This window comes from Rhipicephalus sanguineus, chromosome 4, assembly GCF_013339695.2.
Source record: "Rhipicephalus sanguineus isolate Rsan-2018 chromosome 4, BIME_Rsan_1.4, whole genome shotgun sequence".
NCBI classification, from domain to species: Eukaryota; Metazoa; Arthropoda; class Arachnida; order Ixodida; family Ixodidae; genus Rhipicephalus; species Rhipicephalus sanguineus.
The window spans coordinates 26,822,798-26,850,348 of NC_051179.1; the positions used below are offsets into that span (position 1 = coordinate 26,822,798).

Here is a 27,551-nt window from a genome sequence, read left to right on the forward strand (position 1 = left end):
AGTCTGCGCGCCACGTGATGAATAGATTAATGAGCAGTTGCGCTCCATTACTATCACCAACACCCTCTGAGTAACGGCTCCCTTCGACCGTCAGCTAAAGGCCAGCTAAGCTGGCTCGTTACTGCCACAGAGCTACTCGAGTACAAGAAATATGAGCCGTTTGTTGATCAGACCATTGTATACGACGGTAGTTTCGGTGGGCTACATTCTCATTCTGCTGGCCGCATGTAAGTAAGACTGCGAGTAGTTTTCTAAGATTCGTGGCGAACTTCCTGGTTTAGGTTGGTTTATGGAGTTTACCGTCCCAAGGCCACTCGGGCTATGCGAGACGCCGCAGTGGAGGGCTTCTGTTAATTTAGAGCACCTTGGTTTTTTATTAAATGCGAAGCATTTCTTAGCGAACTTCTGCGACTTTGAGCGTATCTATCTGTCTATCTATCTATCTAGCCCGCCTACGACTTTGTGCTCTCCTAGCCGTTTCGTTAATCGGATGTATACAAAAATCAGTATGGCATAACATGACCGTATTACGAACATAAATGACAGGTCGTAACATGCAGGGCTGGGCAAAGATACCTTGAAATTGTATCGCGATACGATACTAGGTACTCAGGCAAAAAGTATTGTACCGCAATAATTGTATCTGATACGATACTTGCCAATTGTATCTTAAGATATTTTGATACATTCGCAAATTTCTTATTACAGACCCCCATAACGCAGTAGCGACCGCCTATGCACGAAAAGGTTTTCTTGAAAATTTCTTTAATGTGACCAATTTTGTTTCATCTTAATGAAATGTCTGTTAGTATCTCTAAAGTTTTGTCCTTCTTGCTCAAAGTGCATTAGTTTACTTCCGACAGAACTTATTGGGGTTTGTTTTGGCTGCTTAACAGGACAGCTCTTCACTGACAGCGGCTCTTGCTTGTCATTTTTGTAATTGATGGGAGTCGCTGCTCAGCTTGCCGACCAGCTAGCGGGTCGCCATCTAATCACAAGAACTTCAATAATAAGCCTTTGCACGATGGCGCAAATACCGCTGCGGAGTTTTACCTTGTCTGTTAAATACCATTTACGCAACACCGAATCACTGGTGTCCAGCAGCAACAACGCTGCTAGCGACATTGTTCGTGACGCATTGCGTATACGTAGAGCTCATAAAACTGCAGTGACTTTTCATATTCTACTTATGTGCTGGCGTAAAGCGTTAGTTATCAATATATACTAACTAACGTGCAATCTTTAACCATTTTTCTTCAACCCCAGAAATGCCTAATACCTATTGTATTGTCACGTGGTGGTGACGATGAAGAAGGCGGCAGTCACTCTGGTAGAGACGAAGTTGCTCACTGGGCAAACTTGGGCCCAGAAAACTAAGTAACTCAAAGTGCAAGCAAAGCACGCTGTACCCTGATAGCGGCAGTAGGCTTCCAAAGCAACGTCGAGCGGCGGCACTGCTCTTATCGCAACTGGGGGCATCCATGGCCACAACACTGCCGCCCCCGCATTCGCGCACGCGCAGAGCTCTCGCATTGCATCTGTGGTGCGTCACAATGTAACTATTGCTGACTAGCAGTGCTCTGGGCCGAATGAGGAGCGCATGAGCGCACGTGTCCCTGCCGCCGCCGCTGGCAAATCCGGCGACAAACCGCCTTCGCGGGCAGTGTCCGCCCCTATATAAACGCATAGCGCAGCCGCGCGAGCGTCGCGCCAAAACTTGAGCTTGGGTCCCCTATAAAAGTCGTCGGCCTTCGGTATTAATTGTGATCATCGGCGCAACGCGTGGTCTTTTATACATCAGAGATCAAACCTTCCAGCGTTACCGCTGGTGCTCGCGTAAGCTCCCGAATGAACTATAGTGCTCGCCTCCTGCGCATATTTTTAATAATAACTATTGCGATTTTGCATCACAAAACCACGATATGATTCTGATGGACGCCGTAGTGGAGGACTCCGGAAATTTCGACCACCTGGGGTTCTTTAACGTGCACTTAAATCTACGTACACCGGCCTCTAGCATTTCGCCTCGATCGAAATATGGCCGCCGCGGCTGGGATTCGCGCGTAATCTTAACGGAGCAATCTGAAACAATCGCGAGGATTTCGAAACATCGCGGCGCGGCTTGAGCCTAGCGCTGCTAATATTTCTTTTGCGGTTTAAACCCTAATCACACCAAAATAAAGAAATAAGAGCGCGTGGCAGGACACCGATGCTATTCACGCTATTGCCACCTATAGCTCCGATTACCTGGTGATTAGTAATAGTAAAAAAATTAAGGAGACCTCAAAAAGAAAAACAAATATACGTACATAAAATAGAAAAGCCGTTCTGTATCAAACATTCATCGTGAATAAGTATTGAAACACCATACAGGCGGCACCCTTAATAGATATGACAATTAAGCATGAAGCATTGTCAACTTACCTGTTAATGTAAGACAATAAAAATGGTTAGTGCCTTTAAAAAATTGACTGAAACGGCTCGTTGGGACGCTCATGAGAAAAATGGATCATTTAGTATAGCAATGTTTCTCGAATCCCCTTCATAACGACTTTAAGGTGGCTCCTAATTATTTCCATTATTATAGTCCAAACTAAATTTCACTGTTTTACTAAGCAGTAAACACGATGTTGGGTACTGTATACTCGGTGCGCGCCTACATAATTACATATTTGTTTTCAAGATCGCCTTGACAACATTAAACTCAAGTGAAATATAAATGTGTAAACAGTAGCAGAAATAAAGCAGACAGTTCAAAGTAAAAATAAAGGAGAGAGCTTATTTTGGGAGCACGTTACAAGAGACATACTGCTCTGACCAAACCTGAAAGAAACAGTTCAGAGCCCTAGGTAATGTACGGGATGCAAGAGGAGAACAACTAAGAAAGCACTTGTGCTAACAATCAAATTATGATTTCAAAAACTGGGTTGAATAAAGATAGCAGGAAGATAATAATAATAATTCTTCGGGTTTAACGTCCCAAAACCACGATACGATTATGAGGGACGCCGTAGTGGAGGGCTCCGGAAATTTCGGCCACCTGGAGTTCTTTAACGTGTACCTAAATCGAAGTACACGGGCCTCAAGTATTCTCGCCTCAATCGAAAATGCGACCGCCGCGGCCGGGACTCGATCGACAGCAGGCAGAAATATATCCATTCATTAAATTGCCGCTAGCGTCCCGAGACCATGTCATGTAAATCATGCTGCACATGACATGCGTGTCATGATTTGAACGTTAGGACCTGTCATTATGTTCATCATGAACTCTCGTCACGACATACCAATTTTGGTATATATGAAATTAACGGAACGGCCGCAAGAGCCCCAAGGCCATGGAATGTAAATCATGCTGTTCATGACATGCGTGTCATGATTTTCATGTTACCAGTGCTGGGCAGTACCGAAGATACATGTATCTTAGATACTATTTTAGATACTCTTTGGATATCTTGTATCAGTATCGCGATACGTCTTGCAAGATGAGTATCTGTATCTGTATTTCCGATACATTCAATTAACGAAACCTCGAAACCGGCTTTGCAGTGCCTGCGGTCACCTCTCCGACGCGGATGCCACGAACAGCTTATGTACGAAACTCTCGAGATTCATCACTGCGTCAAAGAAAAAGGCCACGAGGTTGACTTTCAGTGGCTACCTGGTCATTGCGGGATCAGTGGCAATGTTCGTAGAAAACCCAAGGAATACATACAGCGATGCTGTATATATGGCTGGAGGTCCACGCACTTTTCCAGTCCGTGGGAGAGTGATTGGTTTCCTCAGGCTGTCCGACATGGCGGTAATCATCCACATTAGAATCGCTGTGCAAAAGTAAATAATAAGATGACATGAAAAGGTCCTGGGGTCTTGATATTTTGAAATAAGACGGCTTATATTGGCCCTCGAAAACGTCTTTCCAGCCATGCATTTGTATTCAGAATTGAAGCGGACTTTCCAGGGATTAGTGTAAGCTTAGTTGCGTGTGCTTCAGGGCAGCAGTAAACAATAACACAATAACAACAGGTCGTAGTGCCTTCATATTTTTATATAAAACGGTTGTATTGACCCCGAAAAAAAACGTCTTCTCAGGAGTGTATGCGTGTTTAGAAGTGAAATCAACTTTAAGGGGATTAGTGTAAGCAGGGTCTTTGTAAGCTGGCTTCCTCACAATGTGTATTGTAGTGAAGCCTACTCATGAAGAAAAATGTGCATGCGTGTCGCGAAGACGTGGATGCGGCCTTGTAAGTGGTCTTGGCGAGCAGACCACTTAATGAGCACCTCGATGGCGGTGTCGCCGTCTATGTGTCCCGGTTTGCTCAGCACAGTTTGAACGTTGACGAGCACGTTAACAACCTGACCTTTGATACCAAACTGGCCTCCAACATGTCACCTCTCCGTCCTGTGCTAAACAGCTTCGCTAGTGATCCACCTTCAGAAAGTAAAATGGCTTACACTTTTATTGCCTTCACTCCAAAACTACACAGTAAATCAAAGAAAAGCACCTGAATATGCCGTTGAACCTGCATTTTTAAGAGGGTGTAAGCTGGGCTAGTTGGTATGTATTCATAGTAATAAACAGCGCGAAAAACTAGAGACAAATAGGAAGAGCAACACACGGGACAGCCAAGCACGTAGCCAGGATTTTTTTTCGCGGGGGCCCAAGGTCTAATTGTTCGAAAGAAAGTCTTTCCATGGCAAAAAGAAGAAAAAAAGTTGCCCGGGAATAGAAAAGGCGCTCAGTTATTAAAAGAAAATGAGAACAAAGTGGAATGCAGCACAAGAGGCGAGTTAATCAGCGATGGAAAGCAAGTTTTTGACACTGCAGTAAAGCTAGTGCGTGTGCACCAGAAAGAATGCTTTCCAACTAAATAATCTCGACCAAGAAGGGCCATACAGAGTCAGTGACGGAAAAAGGAGTGACAAAAAGAAAAAAACGGGGGTTGGGGGAATGCAAGGGAATCGGCCGCCCACGTACGGATGTGCGGCAAAGAAAAAAAAGATGTCGGACACTTTCTCTACCGAACTTCTCACACTCTGTCTCAACAACAGGTCCGCGAGAAGAACGTGAGCCATTTTATGGCAGCAATTCTTAAACAAAGAACAGACACATTCGGGAAAACAATTTTATTGGACAACAAAGAACCAAAACACGGATGCTTTCATGACACAAAAGATGCAGAACGCCAACATTCATTTTAGCAAGCAATTTTAAGGAATGACATTGTGAATGGTTTTACCATATAGTAAAGAGGGTTGCCGAGGAGACATGTGATGACCGACTGCGAAGGAGAACGAACCGTCAGCGCTACTGTCTACGTGGAATGAATTGTCAAGCCTATGAATGTGAAAGGTGCCTCGCGCAGACCAGCGTAACAAGGTCCAGCTATGAGGTAGAGCTCGTGGTAAACATCCGGTTTGTCTTGTTTACAAATGCGACGTCTAAATCACTTCTTGGTCTTCCTGAAGTCAACCATTGCTGCATTGCTGTTTCTGTAAATAATAAATAAAGAACGCTTGAGCGAAGTGCCCTTGCACGGCGGTCGAACCGAACCCACTCATGCTCAGGCTACGATAACTTTCGTCGCCTACATGTGTCAACATGATCGAGTGCATCCAACGAGCACCGATATGGCAGAACGAAAGCATGAGAACAAGAAGCGACGCATTAACTCGCACAATGACGGAGCGGCTCGCCTTTCCCAACGAACGGCGGCGGCCCATTGCTTCCGTCGCTATTTCTCATGAGGCCTTGCTGTAAATGAGTCAAACCGTGTTGCGGGCGAGTTTTTGTAGGTCTTTGAGCACCCCACCACACAGCAATTATTTGACATCCCTTGAAGTTCCGGCCACTACACATACGACGAACGTTGCCTATTTCCTTACGGAGACGCGAACAACGCGGCAACACACGTACAACGACGTTAGTACCAACGGCAGTCGTCTGCTTATTTCCCCGAGAGTGTTGAGCAAGTTCGCCACCTATGGCGCTTCCTTCGGCGCGCACTAGGCGTATAACCGGAGAGCCGCATATCCGCTCATTCAATAGATGGGCGTCCCAACCGTAACAATTTGTTTACCCTGTTTACTCGCTCCGCCACGCGGGCGCCTGCCCATCGACACAGGCAGTGGACAAAGGGTGGTGGGTTTCGCAGTGGCTCCAGTGGGGTCGAACGGGTTAAAGGGGTCATGAAGCACTCCTTGGGCTTGTTGAAAAAACACATCATGCGGAAAGCTGACACGGCTATGAACTGCTCAGCCGAATATTGCAGTCGTGCGCACCGCGTAAAGGCTACAAGCGGAGCGCGAAGTTGCCGTTTTCTCAGGCGCCCTCTTTTCAAACAGAGGCCGGTTCTCACTCTCGTCGGTGGGCGGGGCGCCTGTTAGTTGACGTCACGGATCTGTTTTTCCGCGTCGCAAGAGACGTAGCATCCTTATTGGCCAATAGCCGACATAAATTAAGAGCGGTGTTTGGATCAGATGCGCTTGTTCCCGTTGACACTGTGTACAATAGTTGTTGTAGGTAAATAAACAGACTGAAATATGGAAAAACTTTTTCGCGAGTTTTCAAGAAGGTGACTGACTTCCGGTAGAGGCCAACTGTCGTCTGCTGAACTCAGCGCGTCCGCGCACGTTTGAGCGTAACCTAAGTTTGGCCACACTGCCTTTTCGGTATTCGCCGCGAGATCGAGCTACAGGTGGCAGCACCATCGCCGCGCTAGTGTGGATAGGCGGTTGTCGGCGCGTATACAAACGTGCACAACAGCGCTTCGTTGTGAGCGATGTGACCCGATTTCCGGCAAAGAAAATGCGTTGACTGCAGCTTTGTGGTAATATGTGCGCTCTTCATTCCCGAATTAATGCACGAAGCGCGCCGAACGTTACAATTACTTGTGAGAGAAGCTCATTCTGCCAACGAACTGGTTGCTCGCCTTCGGCGACAGTCGGCGTTTTCGCAATGGGTGACGTTTTCTTGTTGATTTAATTGTACATGTTTAGCTTGCGTTCCACCTACTACACACTGCTGTATCGCGCGACTGAATTAACTATTTACTTCTTGTTCATTTGGATGCCCCTCAACAAAAAGAAAGCCCGTATTCCTGCGCGATGAGTTGAAATAGCACTTTGTGCACTACGTGCTCAAATATTCATTCGCATTTCTTATTCAGTTCTCCCTGAAATGTAGGACAGTTTATAGGTTTATTGAGGAAAGCTATGTGGCTGACAGCGCTTTAGCGCTACGGAGACATCTAACACGCACACCCTTGTTTTTATTCCAGTAAGAGTACACAAAGGTAGCTGTACAACACGGAAATTTCTTCGATTGATTACTTGCACGACAGCAATGGAACAAAGGTCCGGTTATTTCGCGGGACCAAAGTACGCTTTTTCATACGAATAATGTCCGCTGCCTTCTGTCAATCTAAACAACGGAACACAAGCGCTCAAGATAATGTAAAGAAAAAAAGATGTGGCTTCGCGTGAAATCACTACGACATAAATGTAAACTACGCAGTTTGGATTAATTTTGACCATCAGCGCTCTTTAACGCGCACCTTAATCTAAGTACACGGGTGTTTTGTATAAATTTTGCCACAAGGTAAAATTGCGCAAGGCAACTCAGTTTTGCGATTTCCGTGTCATTTCATTTTCTGTTTTTTAGGGATCAATTTAAGTACCGAAGTGACATACGTGACTTAACAGAAATATTTCTCTCTAGTGAGACCAGGATCGTGCACAACTAAAGCTCGCCGCGTAACGTATAAACAACACCTAACCACAACGCTCAAGTACATGCGAATCTTTTGTTTACCACCGCGCCGCTAAAAGGCTATATTCACATGAGATTTAATACTTCTCATCTTTAGGGCAAGGCCAAGTGCACTTTGCAATGCGCTTGAACCACGAGCAGCACCTACACTGATAGGACTCTCGTGAACGGAGGGTACGACGACCACACACAGCACTCTCGACAAGTGCACTCTCTGATATTATTACAGTACATATACAGCCTATCAAGGCCAAATGCTTCTTTACATCGTGTTGGGCATACGTACAAGCGATTAAAGTTGCACTAACGCAACGGAACAAACCGCCTTTTGAGGATCTGCATGACTTGCTCGCACATGCAAACACAACGGGGCTAGCAGACGACGCACGGAGCAATCCACACTAGACGCGGTTCAGCCAGAAGCCGCTTGGCGGCGACTCCGCTCGATCTCGCGGCCAATAGCAGCCTCTTGTGCCTCGCTTGTTTCGATTAGTTTTGAATGTCATAACTGGCCTCAAATCTTACAAAACTTGTGTGTGACGTTGAGTTCTAACGCCACGGATCTCGTGCTGACTTGATCAGTGCGTGCACAGATCGAGTTGCAAGCAGGTTCCTAATTAACAGGCCGGAGAGCGGCCCCTCGTGAACCATGAAGGCTGAGGGTTTTAACACTATTATCCTTTTGACATTATTCTTCCACTTGCCTACGTACCTGGGGACAGTGCTTGTCCCGTGTTGTTCTCCCCTTTTGTCTCTGCATTTTTAACCACTCCTTCTAGATTAGCGTGGACTTAAGTTTTTCAGACTTTAGTTATGGCTACGTGTCCCACGCTAACTCTTTTTTTGTTTCCGACCTCAGGTCGCTGCGAGGATGAGTGGACTTATGGAGAGGGTGAGTGTCATGCTCGCTGTCCTGGTGTATAACGGTTCTGCTACTAGCGTTATGAAATAGACCACAACGAACAGGCATTGAAACGAAGCTCAACTTTAGCAGTCCTGAACAGTACCGCGCGATTCTTCTAAGTTAATTCTTGGAGAAAGTGGTCTCCTGGTAAAAAAAAATGAAATTGAACTGGGCACTTTATTTCTTGCGTATTCTCTGCTAATGACGTCAACGCGCCAGAGCTAAGGTTCCATCAGTGAATGAATGTTTAATATAGGTGTGCTAATCACGGCTTCGGCATTCAGAGCATTTCTCTGTGCCTAAACAGGCAGCAGCTGCCATTCGTCTGTTACCTGGCACCTTAATGATAGTTGTTGGGAGTGACAAGTGCCAACAGAAAAGCTAGCGACCCGTCAATTGTTGGTATATTGCTGCATGTCCGCAAATCTGCTGGCTTGCTTTTCGCTGTTAGTTTATTTCTTATGCATTATTTCTTAATGATGTCAGCATGCCGGAGTGAACTTTCCGTCGTTGCTACAAATGAGCGCTTAATATGCAAAAATGTGTAGTTTTGCTAATCGCTAGCTTATGATTCAGAGGCGTTCTCAATGCCAGAATAGACATCTGTGTTTTTCCCTGACCCTGGTAACTTCAACAGCCATGACTTAATCGCACTTGTTGTTCCAGCAGTCTGTCATTTGTTAGAATGCGTAAGCTGCCACTCGGGCGCATATGCTTCTTACCGCAAGAGGCGATACAACTGTCGACTGTGCCGACAGAATACTTGTCGTATATAGGGCATCATTTTACAGCGAAGGCTATTAGGAGACAATTTCAACGGCCGTTTTTGGCGGCGCCGCCGCCGGTGTCCGTAACCGCTGTCCCGCGAAGTAAGAAAAAATATCCAGGATCGAACGGTGTTCGAACCTGGGACCTCTGCCTGGCTGCCCAGTATTCTACCTCAGAGCCATGCCGGTGCTTGAAACTGTTCTGCAAAAAGACCCTATATAGGCTTCATGTCGGGAAGGAACCACATTAACATATGTAATATAGCACGGTAGAAAAGTAAAATAACAACCAGGCGGTCACACAACGCGAATTCTGGAGCCAGGCGTCACACCATGCGAATCGCGCAACGAGTGGGTTGTTGAATGCTTCCAACCCAATACAAAGCGCTCTGCCATAATTCTTCATCGTCATCAGGTACAGCATCAACAAAGTGCACAAAATGCCTTAAAGGTGTTTAGCAGGTACCACGGTTATCCACAGAATGACTAAAAATGGCATAGTGGTTGCTTCCGCACTTCACAAAAATTATGATGATTTATAGCGTAGTGGGTTCCTCGCAAGTGCACTCCTATTGGTTGCCAAGGAAGCCCATAAGGCCCCCACGATTCATTTCCCCAGGGTCTCAATAAATTTATTTCTCAATAAAAGTTCAAAAGTTCTCGTGTGAACAGAGCACACATAGAATCGCGGTGCATACTTTCAATAACACTTTATCATTGGAGCCTGTATAACAAAGTGAAAACACATGAACAATTCGTTAAGAGTCGAAAATATTTCGTCGGCATGGCTGTTCTTTTTAACGTATAACATGCAACATACAAAAATGTACATGCAGTGTTCCACTACATAGTTGTTCATCTATTATTAAACAAAATTGATTTTCCCCTCTAGTTTTGTCGTAAGGATCTTTGTTAGTCGCATTAGCAGAATACAGTTAGCTTCACAAGTTGAATTTCTCGCTCTCCGATATTTCAGGGGTTGCCCAATGGCCGAATCTTGATTTGGACGTGGAGAACCAGTGCGGCGGATACTATCAATCACCCATTAACATAGTAACTAGAAGGACAATCTACGACACGTACCTCGACATCAATTATTATGGGTACCTCGATCCATCGCGAAATGTGTCCATTGTCCACGATGGGAACACGGGTACGTAGTACACATTTCATTTCTCTTCGCACTCCTGCACAACTGTCGTTATTTCATGTAACGATGGAAAAGTTTAACCCAGAGTCGCATAATTACAAGGGTGGTCAAAGGTTCCCAGGCCACAACGTCCGGCCAAGGAGCAGCAGCTTGCTGCCATCGGGGCACTGCCATGTCAATCACGTCTTGGCGCACGCTGGTGTCGAGCGTGTGCGTGGAGTGGGGGAGGGCATGAAACGGTTTTACGGAAAAGGGCCCATGAAACAGTTTTAAAAAAGTCAGCTAGGGCAAACCATTCGCACCGTAATTTAAGAGAGTCCAGTGATGAATTAGCCACTTGTTGCATTTCAAGTGTTTTAGAGAAAAAGAAACTGGAAATAGAAGAAACCACAACCGGACTTGAAGGACGCTGTGTTGAGCGTAACCAGTAGGTAACGTTGGGCTGGGGGGGGGGGGGGGGGGGGGGGGGGAGTTTACGACGTCTATTTTATTAATCTGTGTTCGTGCGTTTGTTTGTGTGCATATATATCTACAGAGAGAGAGAGAGAAAATGCAGATATACCAGCGGTGGGGGGGGGGGGGGGGAGTGAAGCCTCCCCTTTTCTGGCTACGCCAGTGGGCGCTTTTTCACCTGTCCTCCTTCTCCAGTTGTATCTTCTCTATTTCTGACTTTTCTTTTTCCCTAAAGACGCTGGACATGAATCAAGCGTCACAAGTCCAACTATTCCAGCTTTTCAGCCACAATATGAAATGTAACATTCCACGACTGCCGTGCACAGATCCAAAACACAATCTCTTTATTCTTCTTCTTTGTCTTCCCCCTGTTCCCACCTAATCGGTCCATTGTCGCATCGACGCACTACACTCTCGCGTGCTTTGTTTCATCCCTCCGCTCCAAATAAGGGATGACGTTGGCAATGGCTGCTATCTCCATCGCACCGTTTTCCGTCGTGTAGCCGATGGTCTTCAGCGCTCCTTCATTTGTGGCCAATTTTACCACTTTAAACGGCCCCATAAGTTTTGTGTTCGGACCGCCGTAACCTTTCCGCACCAGAACCATATCACCTAGCGCTATTGCGGGAATATTTGTGTTATGACGTTTGTCAAAAGCTCTCTTCATCGCTTCCCTGTGCTTCTTTTGCTGTTCTACACCTTTCTTCGTTTCCTTCGGGTGAAGCTTCTCTGATATGCCAAGTATGTCTTCCGCAGGTAAATAGGCAGGCTCCCCGAAGGCGGCGTTTGAGGGCTGCATCCAAGAGTGCTTGTATGCGATCTGTTGTGGTGGGACACAGCTGCTTGAAGGCAACACTTCCACCCTCCTGGGAATCCTGGGTACATGCTTATGTATTGTTTTACATCTCGGATGACACGCTCTGCTAGTCCGTTAGCTGATGGATGGTAAGGGGCTGTAAACTTCAGGGTAATGTTTCTTTCTTTTGCCCACCTTGTGAATGCCTGGCTCTTGAATGCGGGTCCATTATCGGATACAACACATTTCACTGCTTTAAACATGTCTCTGCTCAAGAGCGATATGACAGCAGCAGCATTTTCTTTTCCTGGTTTGGCTGCTAGCATCCTTGAGCATTCATCAATGCACACCAAAAAGGATTGCGTTTTCTTCACTCCTTCGCTTTTTTCCTTCAGTTCGGCGAAATCAACATGCACAGTTTCGAATGGGATCTCTGAGTAAGGTGGAAAAATCATGCTGTCTGCTTGTATTTCGCTTTGTTCATTTGACATTGTGGACAAGAGCTAATGTAGTCGTTCATATATTTCTTCATGCCAGGCCACGTAAATCTTCTGCTCATTTTGTTGTATGTTCGCCAGAAGCCGTCATGCCCTCCTGACTCGGGACTGTCGTGATAAAGTCCGAGAAGTTTTGTTCTCAGAGTATCCGGTACGTAAAACCTTCCGTCTGCATACATCAGCTCTTCTGTGCCTTCCCACGTTGTAAGTGAGTTCACACTCTCGTCGTTTTTACAGTTACTGACAATGGGAAGTCGAGAAAGGGCGTCAGCGTCTGACAAATCTTGTCCGCTTCTGTGTGCCACCTCAAAATCAAACTGTTGAATTTCACTTATCCATCGTGCAACTCGGCCTTTAGGTTGAGAACCATTTTAAAAATGAGTAAGAGCCAGACGGTCAGTGAACAGCTTGAATTTCGTGCCTTCTAGGTACGATCGAAAATACCTAATTGCTAGCACAACAGCCAATGCCTCCTTTTCAGTCGTGCTGTAGTTTTGTTCAGCCTTCGTGAAAGTATAGGAGTAATATCCAACTACGTGTCTTTCTCTTTCGCTTCCACTTGTGGCTCTTCGTTGGTACAGGACAGCACCTGCGCCGTAGTTCGATACATCCGTTGTAAGTTCAAATGGAACAGTGAAGTCCGGTAGTGTGAGTATTGGGTCCGAGGATATGGCTAATACCAAATCTTTATACGCCTTCTCACATTCTTCAGTCCATATGAAATCTGTGTCTTTACGGAGCAAGTTGTTCAACGGCTTTGCTCGTGCTGAAAAATCCTTTATGTAACTTCTAAAATGTCCTGCGAGGCCAAGAAAAACTCTGATTGCGTGCACATTGTCTGGCTTCTTCATCCGTCGTACACGTTCTACGGACTCTTCTTTCGTGCTTTTTGTGAATCCGTCCAAAATGCGTCCGAGAAATGTAATCTTGTGCTTAAAAAATTCACTTTTCTTAAAGTTCACTTTGAGTTTGGCGTCACGTAATGCCATCAAAACAGATGTCAAGTGCTCAGCGTGTGATGTTTCATCCTTGGAGTAGACTATGATGTCGTCCACATACACATTGCAGAATAATCCGAGGAATGCCTTGAGAACGCTATTCATCATCTTCTGGAACCAAGCCGCACTGTTTTTTCATCCGAAAGGTAAACGATTGTATTCGTAAACGTCAAATGGTGTGACAAAGGCCGTGTACATCTTATATTTCTCTTCCAGTGGAACCTGCCAAAATCCTTTGCAGAGGTCTATACGAGAAAATATCTTGCAACCTCCGGTTTCTTCAATTATTTCGTCAATCCTTGGCATTGGAAAAGGAAGTAGGTCTGTTTGGTTATTTAAAATCCGGTAATCAGTGCACAGTCGCAAAGATCCGTCTTCTTTCGGCGCCGAAGTAATAGGCGAGGCGAATGTAGACACCGATGGCCGTATTATTCCGGCATCTAACATATTTTGGATTTCAGTTTTCAACCACAGTTTTTTTTCACGGGACACGCTGTAAGGCTTTTTTCTGACCGGCATAACATCTCTCAGCTTAAGGGGAACAGTAAATTTTGTTGTAGCCGGTGGATAGTTTCCTAGGCAGACAAGTTCAGGAAATTTTTCACGAACTTCTTTTTCACACTTAACAAGATGGTCTGCAATGTTCAGGGACGCGCACGTCTCTTGCGTCACAGTTACTTCATCGTTCCAATAAAGATTTAACGTCAGTGTCTTCATATCGGGTCTCGAAAGCAAGAATTTATAATCGCATCCCTTCACGACAAGGGCGTCGATATTAACCCGCCGGCCCTGATAAGAAACATTTGCTTTCACCCATTCACCATATATTTGTCTTGTCCCATCAAAACTCTGTATCTCGTCCGGTCTCCCTCTAATTATTTCGTCACATTTGACAACGACCTGATTTATTACAGATACTGATGCACCACTGTCAACCAATGCATAAACGCCGTCACCATTGATATTGAGTTTAATATAAACAAGGTTAAGGGCCGTTAGAAAAACAGTCAATTTTTGTCAGCAGGTGGGACTGGACACCCTCTTTTATTAGTTTTTTGGTTCCGCTTCCTTTCAATTCGAGGCGGCTTGTTCTGTGTCATTGCGGGTAGCAGACATCAGGTTGACAACTCGATTCTTGCTATGATGATTTTCGAGATCGCGAGACCTCCATGGTGCCCTTTCAAAAGTCTGATCAGTACGGCGCACATTCTGTGGTGTAAAATCGGTGAAAATGTTTCGGAAACATCCCAATAGCTCTTCGACGGTTTTAGGCGACTTCACTTGCACCTGCCTCTGCATTTCCTTAGGTAAGCCGTGAACAATCAGTGGCACTACTGCGGACTCGGGTAATTCTGCATTTGCCATGTGAAGAAGCCGCCTTTTCTCGTAAAAGTATTCTAGTGGCTTCCCTGAACGATATTTATAAAAAATAGCTCGGTCCCACCTTTCAACCGGGTTTTCGTCAAAGGCTGCCAAAAAGCTCGCTCTCCACTGGTCCCACGTGTCCGTCATATGTCCAGCGTAGTGGATGTCGTACCACTTCTTGGCAAGTCCGCTGAGAAACTGACGCATGTTCTTGATGCGCTCGTAGGGTTCATTCCAGGAGTTCTCCTCACACGCTATTTCGTAGAACTGTATCCAAGTCTCTGGGTTTGAATCTTCTCCGTCGAAGATATCGCGCTTTACCACCTGCTTCTGTTGTCGCTGTTGGGCTTGAATAACTGTCAGAATATTTTCCATGAATTGCTGCTGTCGCTCGGCGTGTTGCTGCTGCAAGCGAAGCATTTCTAGCAGGCACGAGTCCATGGAAGAGTCGGCTTTGCTTGGTGAAGTCATTGTCTTCAGCTGCACCAGCGGCGCCATGATATATTCATGAAATTCGGAATGCTTCAATGATATCTTCACTGATGCTTGGCCATCAATCTCCTGCAGCGTCTTTCCAGCCTTCTCGGCGATGAACTCGCGAAGCTTGGGAGTCGTGATGCTTTCAGGGAAATCATACTGGATATCTTCATCCACTTCACAAGTTGAAAAATATGACTGACCGTTTCGGTCTCTCGATACGCTCAGCGTTATCCACATAATAGAGGCTTGTATCCTGTCACAGACTGCGCCAATGTAACATTCCACGACTGCCGTGCACAGATCCAAAACACAATCTCTTTATTCTTCTTCTTTGTCTTCCCCCTGTTCCCACCAAATTGGTCCATCGTCGCATCGACGCACATCGACGCACTACATGAAACAGGCGTACGTGTCTTCTCGATCAGAACATCTCCTGTTATCAAAATTAATGTGGGCCGCTATAATTTCAGAGCAGACACCGATGCATTTACAGTATCGTCTCGGCCACGTTAGTTCCTTCAGGACCGCCATGCACTCTCATGTTCATGGTGGCATTTACGGCATTTTTACTTGCGCAAAAAGTGTGAACTTCAAGCTGAGCGAGATAAATAATTCGCGCTTGTAACCGTGTTTTGACTCTCTTGAAACAGTGAAAGTATCTTCTAGCAAAGGCAACGATGTTGTGAATGCCGGTGTGGACCTGAACGGATGGTACAAGTTTGAGCAACTACACTTCCACTGGGGAAGTAATTCCAGCCTGGGCTCCGAACACCGCATCGATGGCTACACTTTTCCTCTAGAGGTAGGATCTATCTATCTATCTATCTATCTATCTATCTATCTATCTATCTATCTATCTATCTATCTATCTATCTATCTATCTATCTATCTATCTATCTATCTATCTATCTATCTATCTATCTATCTATCTATCTATCTATCTATCTATCTATCTATCTATCTATCTATCTATCTATCTATCTACTTTTCCGCTCTCCCGTATATGCTTTTGCAGTGTTGCTTACGTTAGATGTCCCCACTGTTCCAGATGCACCTGGTACACATGAACACGAAGTACAGCACGGGTGAAGAGGCCCTCAAGCATCGTGATGGTCTCGCGGTGGTTGCGGTGTTCTTCCAGGTATACAACCGTAGACGGCAGTGGGATTTGGTAATCGGATTTGTAATCAACGACTCTGCAGCGGCTGTCCGGTCCTGCTGCTATGCGCGAGATGAAGTGTTCACTTACTAGCCGCTAGTGTTAATGTATATGGCTTCTATAGGAGCTATGTACGGTATATACCTTCTTTAGGAGCCATGTACATTGGGAGCCATGTACTGTATATGGCTCGTTTGCTGTATAGCCTCCCTAAATGGAGCCTGTACAGTAAACGAGCAAGGACGCAAATGTAGGACTACATTCATTAGCGGTAGAATTGGCGCAATTTGGCTCTGTAGCCTCCGCTTCGTTGTCAAGAAGCATTGTCCGCAAGTACAGTGCTCACGTAGTCGGGCCAAGCTCGCCTCGTCGCACCTGGCTCAATGTTAAATAATGCCTCAAATCCCGCTCCTCGCTGAGTGCTTCGTATAGCATCCCATTCCCACAGTGCGTGGGAAAGGGTGGCACTTTTTTATGTATTTCATTTACTCGTCACAGTAGCTGTATCAATCTTGTGTGTCGTGTTTCTTTGGCAGGTCAGCCCGCGCGACAACCCGGCGCTAAGCGCCATCGTGGAAGCTCTACGGCAGATGAGCAACGGAAGTACCACGCGAGTGAACCTGGCCTCCATTCCGCCGCTGCGACAACTGATGCCCCGGGATCTGCAGCTTTACTACCGCTACCAGGGCTCGCTCACGACACCGCCGTGCTCCGAGGTGGTCACCTGGACTGTGCTGGCGCAACCGAGCGCAATCAGCGAAGCACAGGCACGTCGAATGAATAATAATAATAATAATAATAATAATAATAATAATAATAATAATAATAATAATAATAATAATAATAATAATAATAATAATAATAATAATAATAATAATAATAATAATAATTGTTGGAGCACCATAACCACAAGACCACCGCGGCGGGTGTAAGACAAGGTAGCAGTGGTGAGAAGTAAAGTACAAAAAAATATTAACGTAGAGCGACCGCCGACAAGAAACAACCATCCTTACAGGATAAGCTGTTCGGTTAATAAGACCACAAGAAAATAGACGATTTAACTGAGAATAGGATCGAAATACTCCTAAGCAAGCATGCTCGCTTTCGTCATATATCAAAGTGGGGCACGGTAGGAAATGTCAAACGAAATCTATTGGGGCACATCACTCACTTTCCAATTCAATCAATCAATCAATCAATCAATCAATCAATCAATCAATCAATCAATCAATCAATCAATCAATCAGTTAGTTAGTCCATCAATCGCACGTTTTCGAGCCACAACTCTCAGTGCAAGAGGCTCTTTACAAATGTTGTTAGCGTTGCTTGACTGATATTTAAGCTACTTTACTCTTTCTTCTCTACAGCTGCAAGCCTTCCGCAACCTAGTTGTGGACCATGGTAACGGAAGCGGCCCCAAGCACCTCGTCAACAACTTCCGTCCCGTCACTCTCTTGAACGGCCGCCCCGTCTTCAGGAACTTTTGACACGATTTGCAAGCTGACGGGAAAGCCGAGTAAAATGTTCGGCACTGCTACTCAACGTTGAAGGAGAGGATTGGGTGAAAAGATAGGGAGAGAAGGTGTTCATCGCGAGGATAAAATAAAATAGAATAGATAGAATAAAATTCGGAGTCCTTCCCTTCTGTCAAGGTGGGTGACCAGCCGATGTGAGAGGCGCACTCCCGTGTCTGCTCTGCTAGGGGTTCTTCGTAAGTGCGTTCCTCTTCGGGCGTGCTCACAATGTGCGATAGACCCATACTTGCCACACGCGACAGTGCCAGCGCAGAGCCCTAGACTCGACCGACGTGGCGAAACACGCACGAAAGGCGCACCGCTCCACTAAAGTTTTCTGCAATTCCCTTGGTGTCGTACTCCCTCCAGGATCGGCCCACCTGCCTACCGATCCCTGATGTCAATTGATGACTTCATAATATGATATCATAGCTCTCTGGGAGGACGTCACGTGGCCTCATTTTTTTCTGTTCATGGATGTACGCCGCACCTGGTTGATTTTGGTGTACCAATTCCACCTGGTCTTCGGTGTGATGTTCTCAGAACATCACACCGGCTTGTTACTATCAAAGAGCTACGCCAGTACGACAAATATGAGCCGTTCGTTGGCCAGACTGTCGTATTCGATGGCAATTTCGTTGGGCTACGTTGTCGTTCTGCTCGCCACATGTAAGTAAGACTGCGATCAGTTTTATGCGATTCGGGGTAAACTGGACATGGAAAAATTCGGGAACGTGGAAAAAAGAATTGAGAAACTAAGAAAGAAAGAAACAAATAAAGAACATTTCCTTACTAGTTTTTCTCAAACACATAGGTTATTTCATCCGCATTCGCATGTTGAGTCTTTTCTGTCGATTGTACTCCACCCACTACGGGCGATATTGGCCATGAGTAAGCCGATAGTAGGTAAAGAAAAAGAAGCGAAATAAAAGTACAAATAAATAAAAAATACCGATCAGTCGCATATATACTCTAGTTTTCTATGTTTTTGCTTTAACCTACTGATCTTTTTAAACTCTTTCCCACAGACAGGTAATTGGACAATTAGTTCATAAAACGCACACAGTTCCGGCGTTCTGTATGTAGGCCCCAGTCTTAAAGGAGTACTGAAACGAATTTTGAATATTTTCGTGTTGTTGCTCTAAATAAGAACGCTGCTGTTGGGAACCACAAAAAGAGTATTGTGAGGCCTGGGAATGCATCGTATATATTTTTAATACCGCTACATTAAAAAAGCACTTTCGGTTTCGATATCGAGGGGGCGGCTTCTCAGTGACGTGTCATTGCAGTGCGACGTCAAGGGGCGACGGCGATTCGTGACGTACTAGCGGCAGACCTGCCATCTGCCGGCGATGCATGTAAGCAACGATGCATGAATTGTAGTCCAGCGACCCCAACAGTGATTTCTGCGATTTACGCTGCACGCAGGACGCAGAGTTCGCAAAATCAGAGTAACTGTGTTGGCTTGTCGTGATAATGTCCATTCCGGTGGGGCTATCTTGCAGATGCTCAGCGACGAAAACTACAAAATCAAAGTAAAATATTTTATACGTGTTGTCCGACTCCGATGTGTGGAGAGCATTAACAGTGCAAATCAAGGAAACGAGAAATGTCCCTTTTGCGATGTCTCAAAATCGTGTCAGCACTCCCTTAATGCTGTTTATATAGCCTCCTTTCAATGCTTAACGCCTGATTATTCCCGATGGTTTTCTGGAGTAATAGAGGGTAATCCATTATGGACAACGCTGCCCGATTGTCATCTGAACTCATTTAGTGGGTATAGGTCACTGTCTTCGAAGTCATCATCATCATCAACAGAGACGAGCCATCTTTCGTAGAATGATGCTGCAAGAAGAGCAGCACGCAAGTATTACAATGCTGAGCGCTCGCTGCGAGCGAACGTGCTTATTCTCAATCGCTGATTCGTAGTATCTAGCTTCCTTTTCTGCGACTATCACGTACCACCTCGAGTGGCTCCTTCCTGCAACTGGCACAACGAAGCCAATTTTGATTCGTACAACCGGAGTTAATGCAAAGGATTTGATCGTGTCATATTAGTGACATGATCAAATTCATGTTCTTGGATCGTTAAACGGCGCTTGCGCATCGGCTATACTGGTCGTTAGAAAAGTCACTTGCTTGTGCTTGCATGCAAGGAAAACCGTTTTTTGAAGCCTAATCCCCGTATTCACAAACGCTCCTCGACTCGAATTTCGTCCTTCACTTGAACAAGTCGAGCACAGCGCCGCTGTTCTAGCGAAAATGACGCCGCGCTTCTCAAGAATCGCTGCAGATAATCGCTGATGTGCAGTGATTTGTTCCGCCTAGAAACGGCGCTCCCATCGACTTTCTCAAGTCAAGGTAGAGCGTTGAATGAAGGGACGTTCTAGAATACGGGGGTAAGGTATTTTTACATTTCAAGGAGCATGCCTTATTTAACATTTTTACCATATTATAGACACTACTTGTTTAGAGAAAAAAGGCGTTTTTCGAGGATGCAGCCTTCCTTATGGTAAGGAAGCATCACTTGAAGATAAATTTGAAATAAATCACCATCAAGGGATAAATCCGAGTGCTGCTGGATTTAAATCCACTGTCGAAGATTATTGTTTAAACTAGCCGCTAACAAATATGCACTATTTTGTTTTAACTACTACTCCCTTCAGTAACGCCTTTTGGCATTGAAGATAATTAATCTAATTGTATCGGGGTGTGCGTGTTTGTTTGGGAGCAGGGGTACTCGGCCCCTATAGACTTAAACGACTCGAAAAATACCTCGCTGTCTACTCTCAAACATGCCAGTTGTGATGTCCCTTGAGGAGCACTGATAGTAGGCTGAAAGCCGAAAATGGGCATGCGTACAAGCGTGGCTAAGGACGCCAAAAAATTCATGTGCTAATGCATATCGCTCCCTCTTTTTCTTCTTTTCCAATGTTCGCAGGTCGATCATCGCCGGCCCTGCTGTTCAACACTTTCATTTTGTTCTTATTTGCTCATAGACGTGTCGCGAGCTGCATGCTTTGAGTGCTCCCGCTTTTCACAGTGCATTCCTGAAGCTCGCGTAGACTATGATGGCATTTGGGGCTCGTGAGATCTGCATATCGCAGCTTGTGTGCGGTATCTTGCAAGGATTCTTCTACGCCGATTCCGTTCTTCTTTCCTATGAAACGTAACGATAAGAGGCGAACCGGTGATAACGGGAACTCGGATTTGGAAGAATCGTTGCATAATACCGCCTCGGTAGTGTTTCTTTCTTGCCTAAATGTTTGTTTTTCTGTCATTTTTCTTTTCGTTGAAATGTTTCTTCTCTCTCTTTTTCTTTAAGGAATGCAGTGTTGGAACTATGGTGATGACGGTAGGTCTGCATTTACATAATAAATGGGCATCCGTTTTATTAGTTCACTAGAATTTGCGGTAGGGTGGGTATAAGAAAGAGGATAGTTAAAGTTGTAATGTGCGCTTTATTTGATCAAAAATATAAATTACCGCTCGCGCACAATGTCTTTTAACCTGCTTACAAACGGGACAGTGATATCATTCAGTTGTTATATTAGTTATGTGAGTGAGTTGTGGTAGCGTTATCTAATGATCGCGTTATTTTATAAATGTCACTGGGTTGTTATAATGTTGGCTGAATTATAGTAAACAATGGCGAAAAATGCTGCACAATGTCTATTTATGCTGATCATTTAATGTGGTGCATGACTGACAGTTGCCTTGCTGTGTTGCCAACTTGTACCGGGGTCGGGACATCGTCAAGCTGCTCGAGCTTTTAGCCCCGTATGCTCCTCCTTTCCAAATAGAAATAAAATTGATTGATTGATTGATTGATTGATTGATTGATTGATTGATTGATTGATTGATTGATTGATTGATTGATTGATTGATTGATTGATTGATTGATTGATCCGGCCATCCACAGCTACGACAGCAACGTCGTCGTCACTCAAACTCAGCTCAATCACCCAGTTTGTCGTCTTTCATTTTTCCATCGTTCTGCGCACGGTCGATCTCGCAGCGACGTGGTTGTGGCCCGAGTACCAGTGCATCGCCAACAACTCGTGCGGCGGCAAGCAGCAGTCGCCGGTGAACATCGAAACGTTCGGCGTACTGCACGACATCGCCCTGAAGGCGCTCGAGTTCGAGGGTCACGACGTGCCGTTCGAAAACTTCACGGTGACCAACGACGGCCTTTCTCGTGAGTACGCTCGTCGCCTATTTAGACCACACACCAGGAAGATATTACGTTCAATGTTTGAATCATCTTTATAACGTGGGCTTGTCGGCGATAAGCCGTTTTTGATACTGCAATCTGATCTTTCATCGAGGTTATCGAGGTGACTTGTCATTTCACGTTGCTAAATTTCATTGCTGCCTGGTTACGAACGCATGACCGTCGTTGTTGCCTGTAGCAAGTGAAGTGTTACGCTGCTAAACACGTGGATGCCGGTCTAATTCCCGGAATGGATGAAGGAAGCGGTTACGAGGGAGTATCGCGCAATGCGACAAGAAAGAAAGAGAGAGAAAAAGAAAACTAGTACGTCGGGCACGCACACGCCAAGCTTCGCTTGCCCCCATTTTTCCAATAGGGCAAAGCGCCTGATCTTTCTTTTCTTTTTTTTTGTGATACACGTAAGAGAGTTGCATGCGTGATTGTTGAATGTGGCATTGCAGTGATCCTGAAGGCATCGCCACTGGACACAACGAGCAGGACGGTGCAGGGCGGTCGGCTGCCAGGCACGTTCGTGTTCCAGCACGCGCTCTTCCACTGGGGATCCGGCTCGGGCCAGGGCTCCGAACACCATATCGACGGTGTCGCCTACCCCATGGAGGTACACTACAACGCGCTCAGAAGACTATATCATGGTGTAGTTGTCCCATGGTGGTTCACTTGTAACACGCCGATACATGATGCATTCACAGGCGGCAACTATATCCCAAGTTGCTGTGTTAATATATATATATATATATATATATATATATATATATATATATATATATATATATATATATATATATATATATATATATATTCGGTCACATGCATGGGAATGCACGCAAGAGACCTTTCCGCGCAAAAATTAATAATATAATAATATCTGGGGTTTAACGTCCCAAAACCACGATATGATTAATGATTATGAGAGACGCCGTAGTGGAGGGCTCCGGAAATTTTGACCACCTGGGGTTCTTTAACGTGCACCTAAATCTAAGTACACGGGCCTCAGACATTTTCGCCTCCATCGAAAATGCAGCCGCCGCGGCCGGGATTTGATCCCGCGACCTTCGGGTCAGTAGTCGAGCGCCATAACCACTAGACCACCGTGGCGGGGCTTCCGCGCAAAAATTGGCGTGGTCGTCACGTCATGCGTTTCTAATGTGCAACTATAATGCCGCGCTATTCGAGTAGATATCAAAAGCGTGCTTTACAGAGGAATTATTAAGAAAGTGATATATAAATGTTCTAGCAAGCAAAATTTGAATTTAGGACATGAACGTTTTTGGAGACGTTGCAGAAAATACCGTAGGTAGTTACAAAATGAAGTCACGAAGCTTAATCGTCTTTAACACTACGCAAAAAAAAAAAAAGAAAAGAAAAGAGAAACGATATTGGAGATACGTAAACAGCATCTTTGGGAGCGTCGTGGTTCGGGAATGGTATCTTAATTCAGCTTGGCGAAAAATGTCTTAGCGCTCAGTTTAAAAATGCAGACGTGTTAATAAAATTCTTATTATATGTATATGATGAATTGCTTGTGCCTGTTTACTGCAAAGATGTATTTCACACGGTCGCCGCTCGTTCTAACCGATCGATTTTCGCTGCTGATGCTGTATGACCGAGTTGCTTTTGTTTTTATTTCTTAGGTGCAAATGGTTTATACGAACGAGAAATACAGCGCCGAAGTTGCAGCAACGGAAAAGGACGGAGTTGCCATTATTGCAACGTTGTACAGGGTAGGTGCTTTTGCGTTGTACCTTAGTTTTCTCAGTAATGGCGATGCGTACCGCTATGCAAGTGACCACAGCAAGCTGTCCCTCGCCTTAAATAAGGAAGAACGGCTCGCCTTTAATGCGAGGTTAATTTATGGTGACCCTTTCGTTTAAATGCTATCGTGCACGGTCTATGGAGTTAACAATGGACTATAGAGGAAATTTCGTTCTGGTTTTCGTTCCTGATTGGCCAGCACCAGGGCTTAAAGTCAGGAAGGGCTAAGGAGAACTGCGCTATTTCATTAAACATTGAAGGGGGGGTGTAGATAGATACCTATATACTACTGTACTTTTTTTTCCTGCTGAACAGAAAGTCGTCATTACATGCACACACACATACCCCATCTGGTTCCTTGGCCAGTCGGACACGTCTACTTGACTCGCTAGCATCGAGCTCATTTACAACAAAATGTTGGGCGTCCCGTGGGCATGCCAGTTAAGTTTTAATCATCAGGATTACGTTTAACGTACACACCCATATCTACATCGGCCGAGTTTCCTTGCATTTAGTCCCCAATGAAGTGCGTCCGCCGCGGCCGGGGTCGAACCCGCGACCTCAGCCGCTTAACGCCGTACAGCCACTAAGCGACCGAAGCGGCTTAGTTCGTGGAATAGGAAACTGCCACCTCCAATACCCCCCGCAACGTTCTAGTGGTTATGGTGCTCGACTGCTGACCCGAAGGTCGCGCTATCGAACTCCGTCCGCGGCGGCCGCATTTCGATGGAGGCAAATCGCTAGAGGCCCGTGTACTTAGATTTAGGTGCACATTAAAAAAGCCCAGATGGTCGAAATTTCCCGAGTGCTTCACTACAGCGTCCCTCATAATCACATCGCGTTTTGGGGACGGAAAACCCCAAGAATTATTACTATCGCAACCTACAATAGTCACCGATAGTCGCTTTCGTGTCGCGTTCCATCTCACTCGTCCATCGCTAACGCGTCCTTCTTCGGCGTAGGCTACGTTCGTGGACTTCGACTCGGTGAAGGCGATGCGTGCCGTCGTGGCTGCGGTGAACTCCAGCGCACCGAGGAAACGTCATCGACGCCGTCTTCTTCCTTGGATGGCGCGTCGCCTGCGCGTCGGCCGACACGGCGCGTCCGGAGAGTCGGACGACAACCCTCCACGGCTCACGCTGGACAGCCTGTTGCCGTCCGTGGGCCGAAGCGAGTACTTCACGTACCGCGGCTCGCTCACCACGCCCCCGTGCACCGAATCCGTGCGCTGGACAGTCTTCAACAGGCAGGCGTTCATCTCCGAGACGGTGGTAAGGTTTGCACACAAGATCCTCCATTATGCAGGGTCCAAATCAAATCAAAATGTGTTTTATTGAGACGTTATTACAAAGAATGCGTACAAAATACTTTGACCAACAGCCTACGTGGCTAGCAGCTGGTCCAGCATAGAAAGTACCACCGCCCCCAAAAGTTTGCGGAATGCGAAATTTCCGAGAAGGCTATATTCCCGCTTTGCCTGAGAACATAGCCTCCAAATAAGTGTTCCAACCTGTAGTAGTGCCCACGACCTATACAGCTACCCGCTGGGTTAGAAGCGCCATGCGCTAACAGAGCGGAAATTCGCGTGTTCAGTGGAGCCCACGTTCCGCAAACTTTTGTGGGCGGGTGTAAAGGTTCGCAACGCACAAGATCCGTCATGAAATGATAGGTTTTATACAAATACAAGTTTTAATGATGTACAAAGGCGTTACAATTCTCAAGACAAGAAAAAGCATGTACAAGCAAGGTTAAAGTTACGTTACGAGGAGGGCGGGGGAGACAAATTTTCCCGCAGACCCCCTCCCTCTCCTCATAATGGTCAAGTACGAAAGAAAATAATCTTCGCAATGGTTGCTAAAAGTGAAACTGAAGCGATGACGTGCTACTCACGATGGCCTGCCCTCCGTCCCCGGCTTTCGGAAGGTAAAGGTGGGAACTAAACAGTTATTGGAACGCAACGTCGGGGATCCGCGGCAGCATTTACCGTAACAAAAACCTGCATGTCCTTAACCTGCAATTTACACAACGACGGAACTACAGTGAACTAGCAAGAACACTGTAACGGGGCGGATCCGACTGAGAACAGGTATGGGGGCAAACTTGGTGCCCGTCTTAGAGAAAACAGAAAGGAAGGGGGGGGGGGGGGGCGCAACCTCCTACGTTTTCACGTGAAAATCAAAATGACATACTGACGGGCTAGTTAGTTAGTTGGTAGTACATAAGCCAGGCAGTAGCGCAATCACACGGACGGCGAAAGCAAGACGGAACACAGCGCGAACTTCTGGCTTCCACGGGAACTGAGAAAAATCGACTTCGTTCAATTGTTTCGCCAGTACTAAACTACTACATCGCTATAGATAAGGAAACAAACGCTATGAAAGACACGAGCCATAGAACAAACGCATAACTCGCCCGTCGTCCTACTATACCTGCCTAGAGTGCACTTGTGTTTGTTACCAAAGTAATTGAACGTGCGCCGTTTGCGTTGTTTTATGATGTTCGACTAAATCGACCGAATGGCCAATTTGCTCAATTGAACGTAATTGTTTTCAAATGTCATCCTAGCGCATCTATATACCGCATGTACTGCCAAATCGCCAGTGATTTTTTTAACACGAAAGTGTTTTATGCCGGGGTCCACTAAGACTTTCATGACGTATTTCCGTCACAGAAGTACGTCAGCAAAACGAACGCCATCAGATGGCAAAGAAAAAGCTATAAGAAAAAGTTCAGCTGACGGGAATCGAACCCATGGCCTCTCGGTGGGCGTCAATGGCTGGCAGGCGTTTAGCCCACTGAGCTAGCGCCAAACACAAAACGGAGGCTACATGAACGCGCCTTTTATCTTTCACACTTTCCTCTAACAGTGCTCTTCCATGGATGGATGGATGGATGCTATGAGCGTCCCCTTTATAAGGGGGTAGTGAGATGCGTGCCACCAGGCTCGAAAAACAAAACAAAAAAAGGCGCCGTTGCTGCGACCGTCCAATTCGGCGCGTTTCCAATAGAAGTGTAATTTCGTTTAGCACACCGTGAGGTGATGGCTTTTGCCCACGCCTCGCTCATAGCATTCATCCACATCGAATGATAGCTCTCCGACGCTCGCCTGGCTATCGCACCGCGTTCCCCGCTCGCCCTGTGAGAATTAACTGCCAGGCTAGAGGGAAGACAAAACGCGCGTAGCGTTTCTCTTCGCGTTTCACGACGCTTTTGAGGAGTGCATATCGAGCATCAGTGTTTATTATGTGCTTGTTGATGCTATCTTTGCGCGGGATTCACCATATGCGGTGTCCACGTATATGTTAAGAACTTCAGCTACCGCAAGGGTTAAATCATGATCGTGGACGCTAGTCGTCGGTACGGAGATGTGCCACTAGGCGTCAACGTGAGTGCGTCCACATCAAGCGGTGCTACATCTGCCAAACAGTAGTAGACATTATACAAGCCCTGATATACCAATGCACTAAAGCAAAAAGCAATCAACTACTTCTGTGACAACACGTTTCACTTTCATGTTATATCGATTCCTATGACAGAGGGATCAACCATATTTTTCCCTCTTCTTTTCTCTGCAACAGCTTCAAAAGTTCCGCAGCCTCAAGGATTACACGGGCGCCAAGCCTCTTGTGGACAACTTCAGGCCGCCGCAGAAGCTCAACGGTCGCAAGATAATATCATCCTTCGCACCCTTCTGACGTTACCCGATGAAATCAG

At 45.9% G+C, this 27,551-nt stretch overlaps 1 protein-coding gene across 1 annotated transcript; it reads left to right on the top strand.

Moving 5' to 3' along the window:
* On the top strand, positions 1-27,551 carry LOC119391092 (uncharacterized). Its single transcript, XM_049415077.1, has 12 exons — positions 1-227; positions 8,628-8,660; positions 10,416-10,592; positions 15,829-15,980; positions 16,227-16,319; positions 16,874-17,104; positions 17,705-17,738; positions 21,870-22,049; positions 22,526-22,683; positions 23,717-23,806; positions 24,800-25,108; positions 27,416-27,551. Exons 1-12 carry the CDS (start codon positions 152-154, stop codon positions 27,530-27,532), a joined length of 1,650 nt encoding a protein of 549 aa, XP_049271034.1. The 5' UTR covers positions 1-151; the 3' UTR covers positions 27,533-27,551.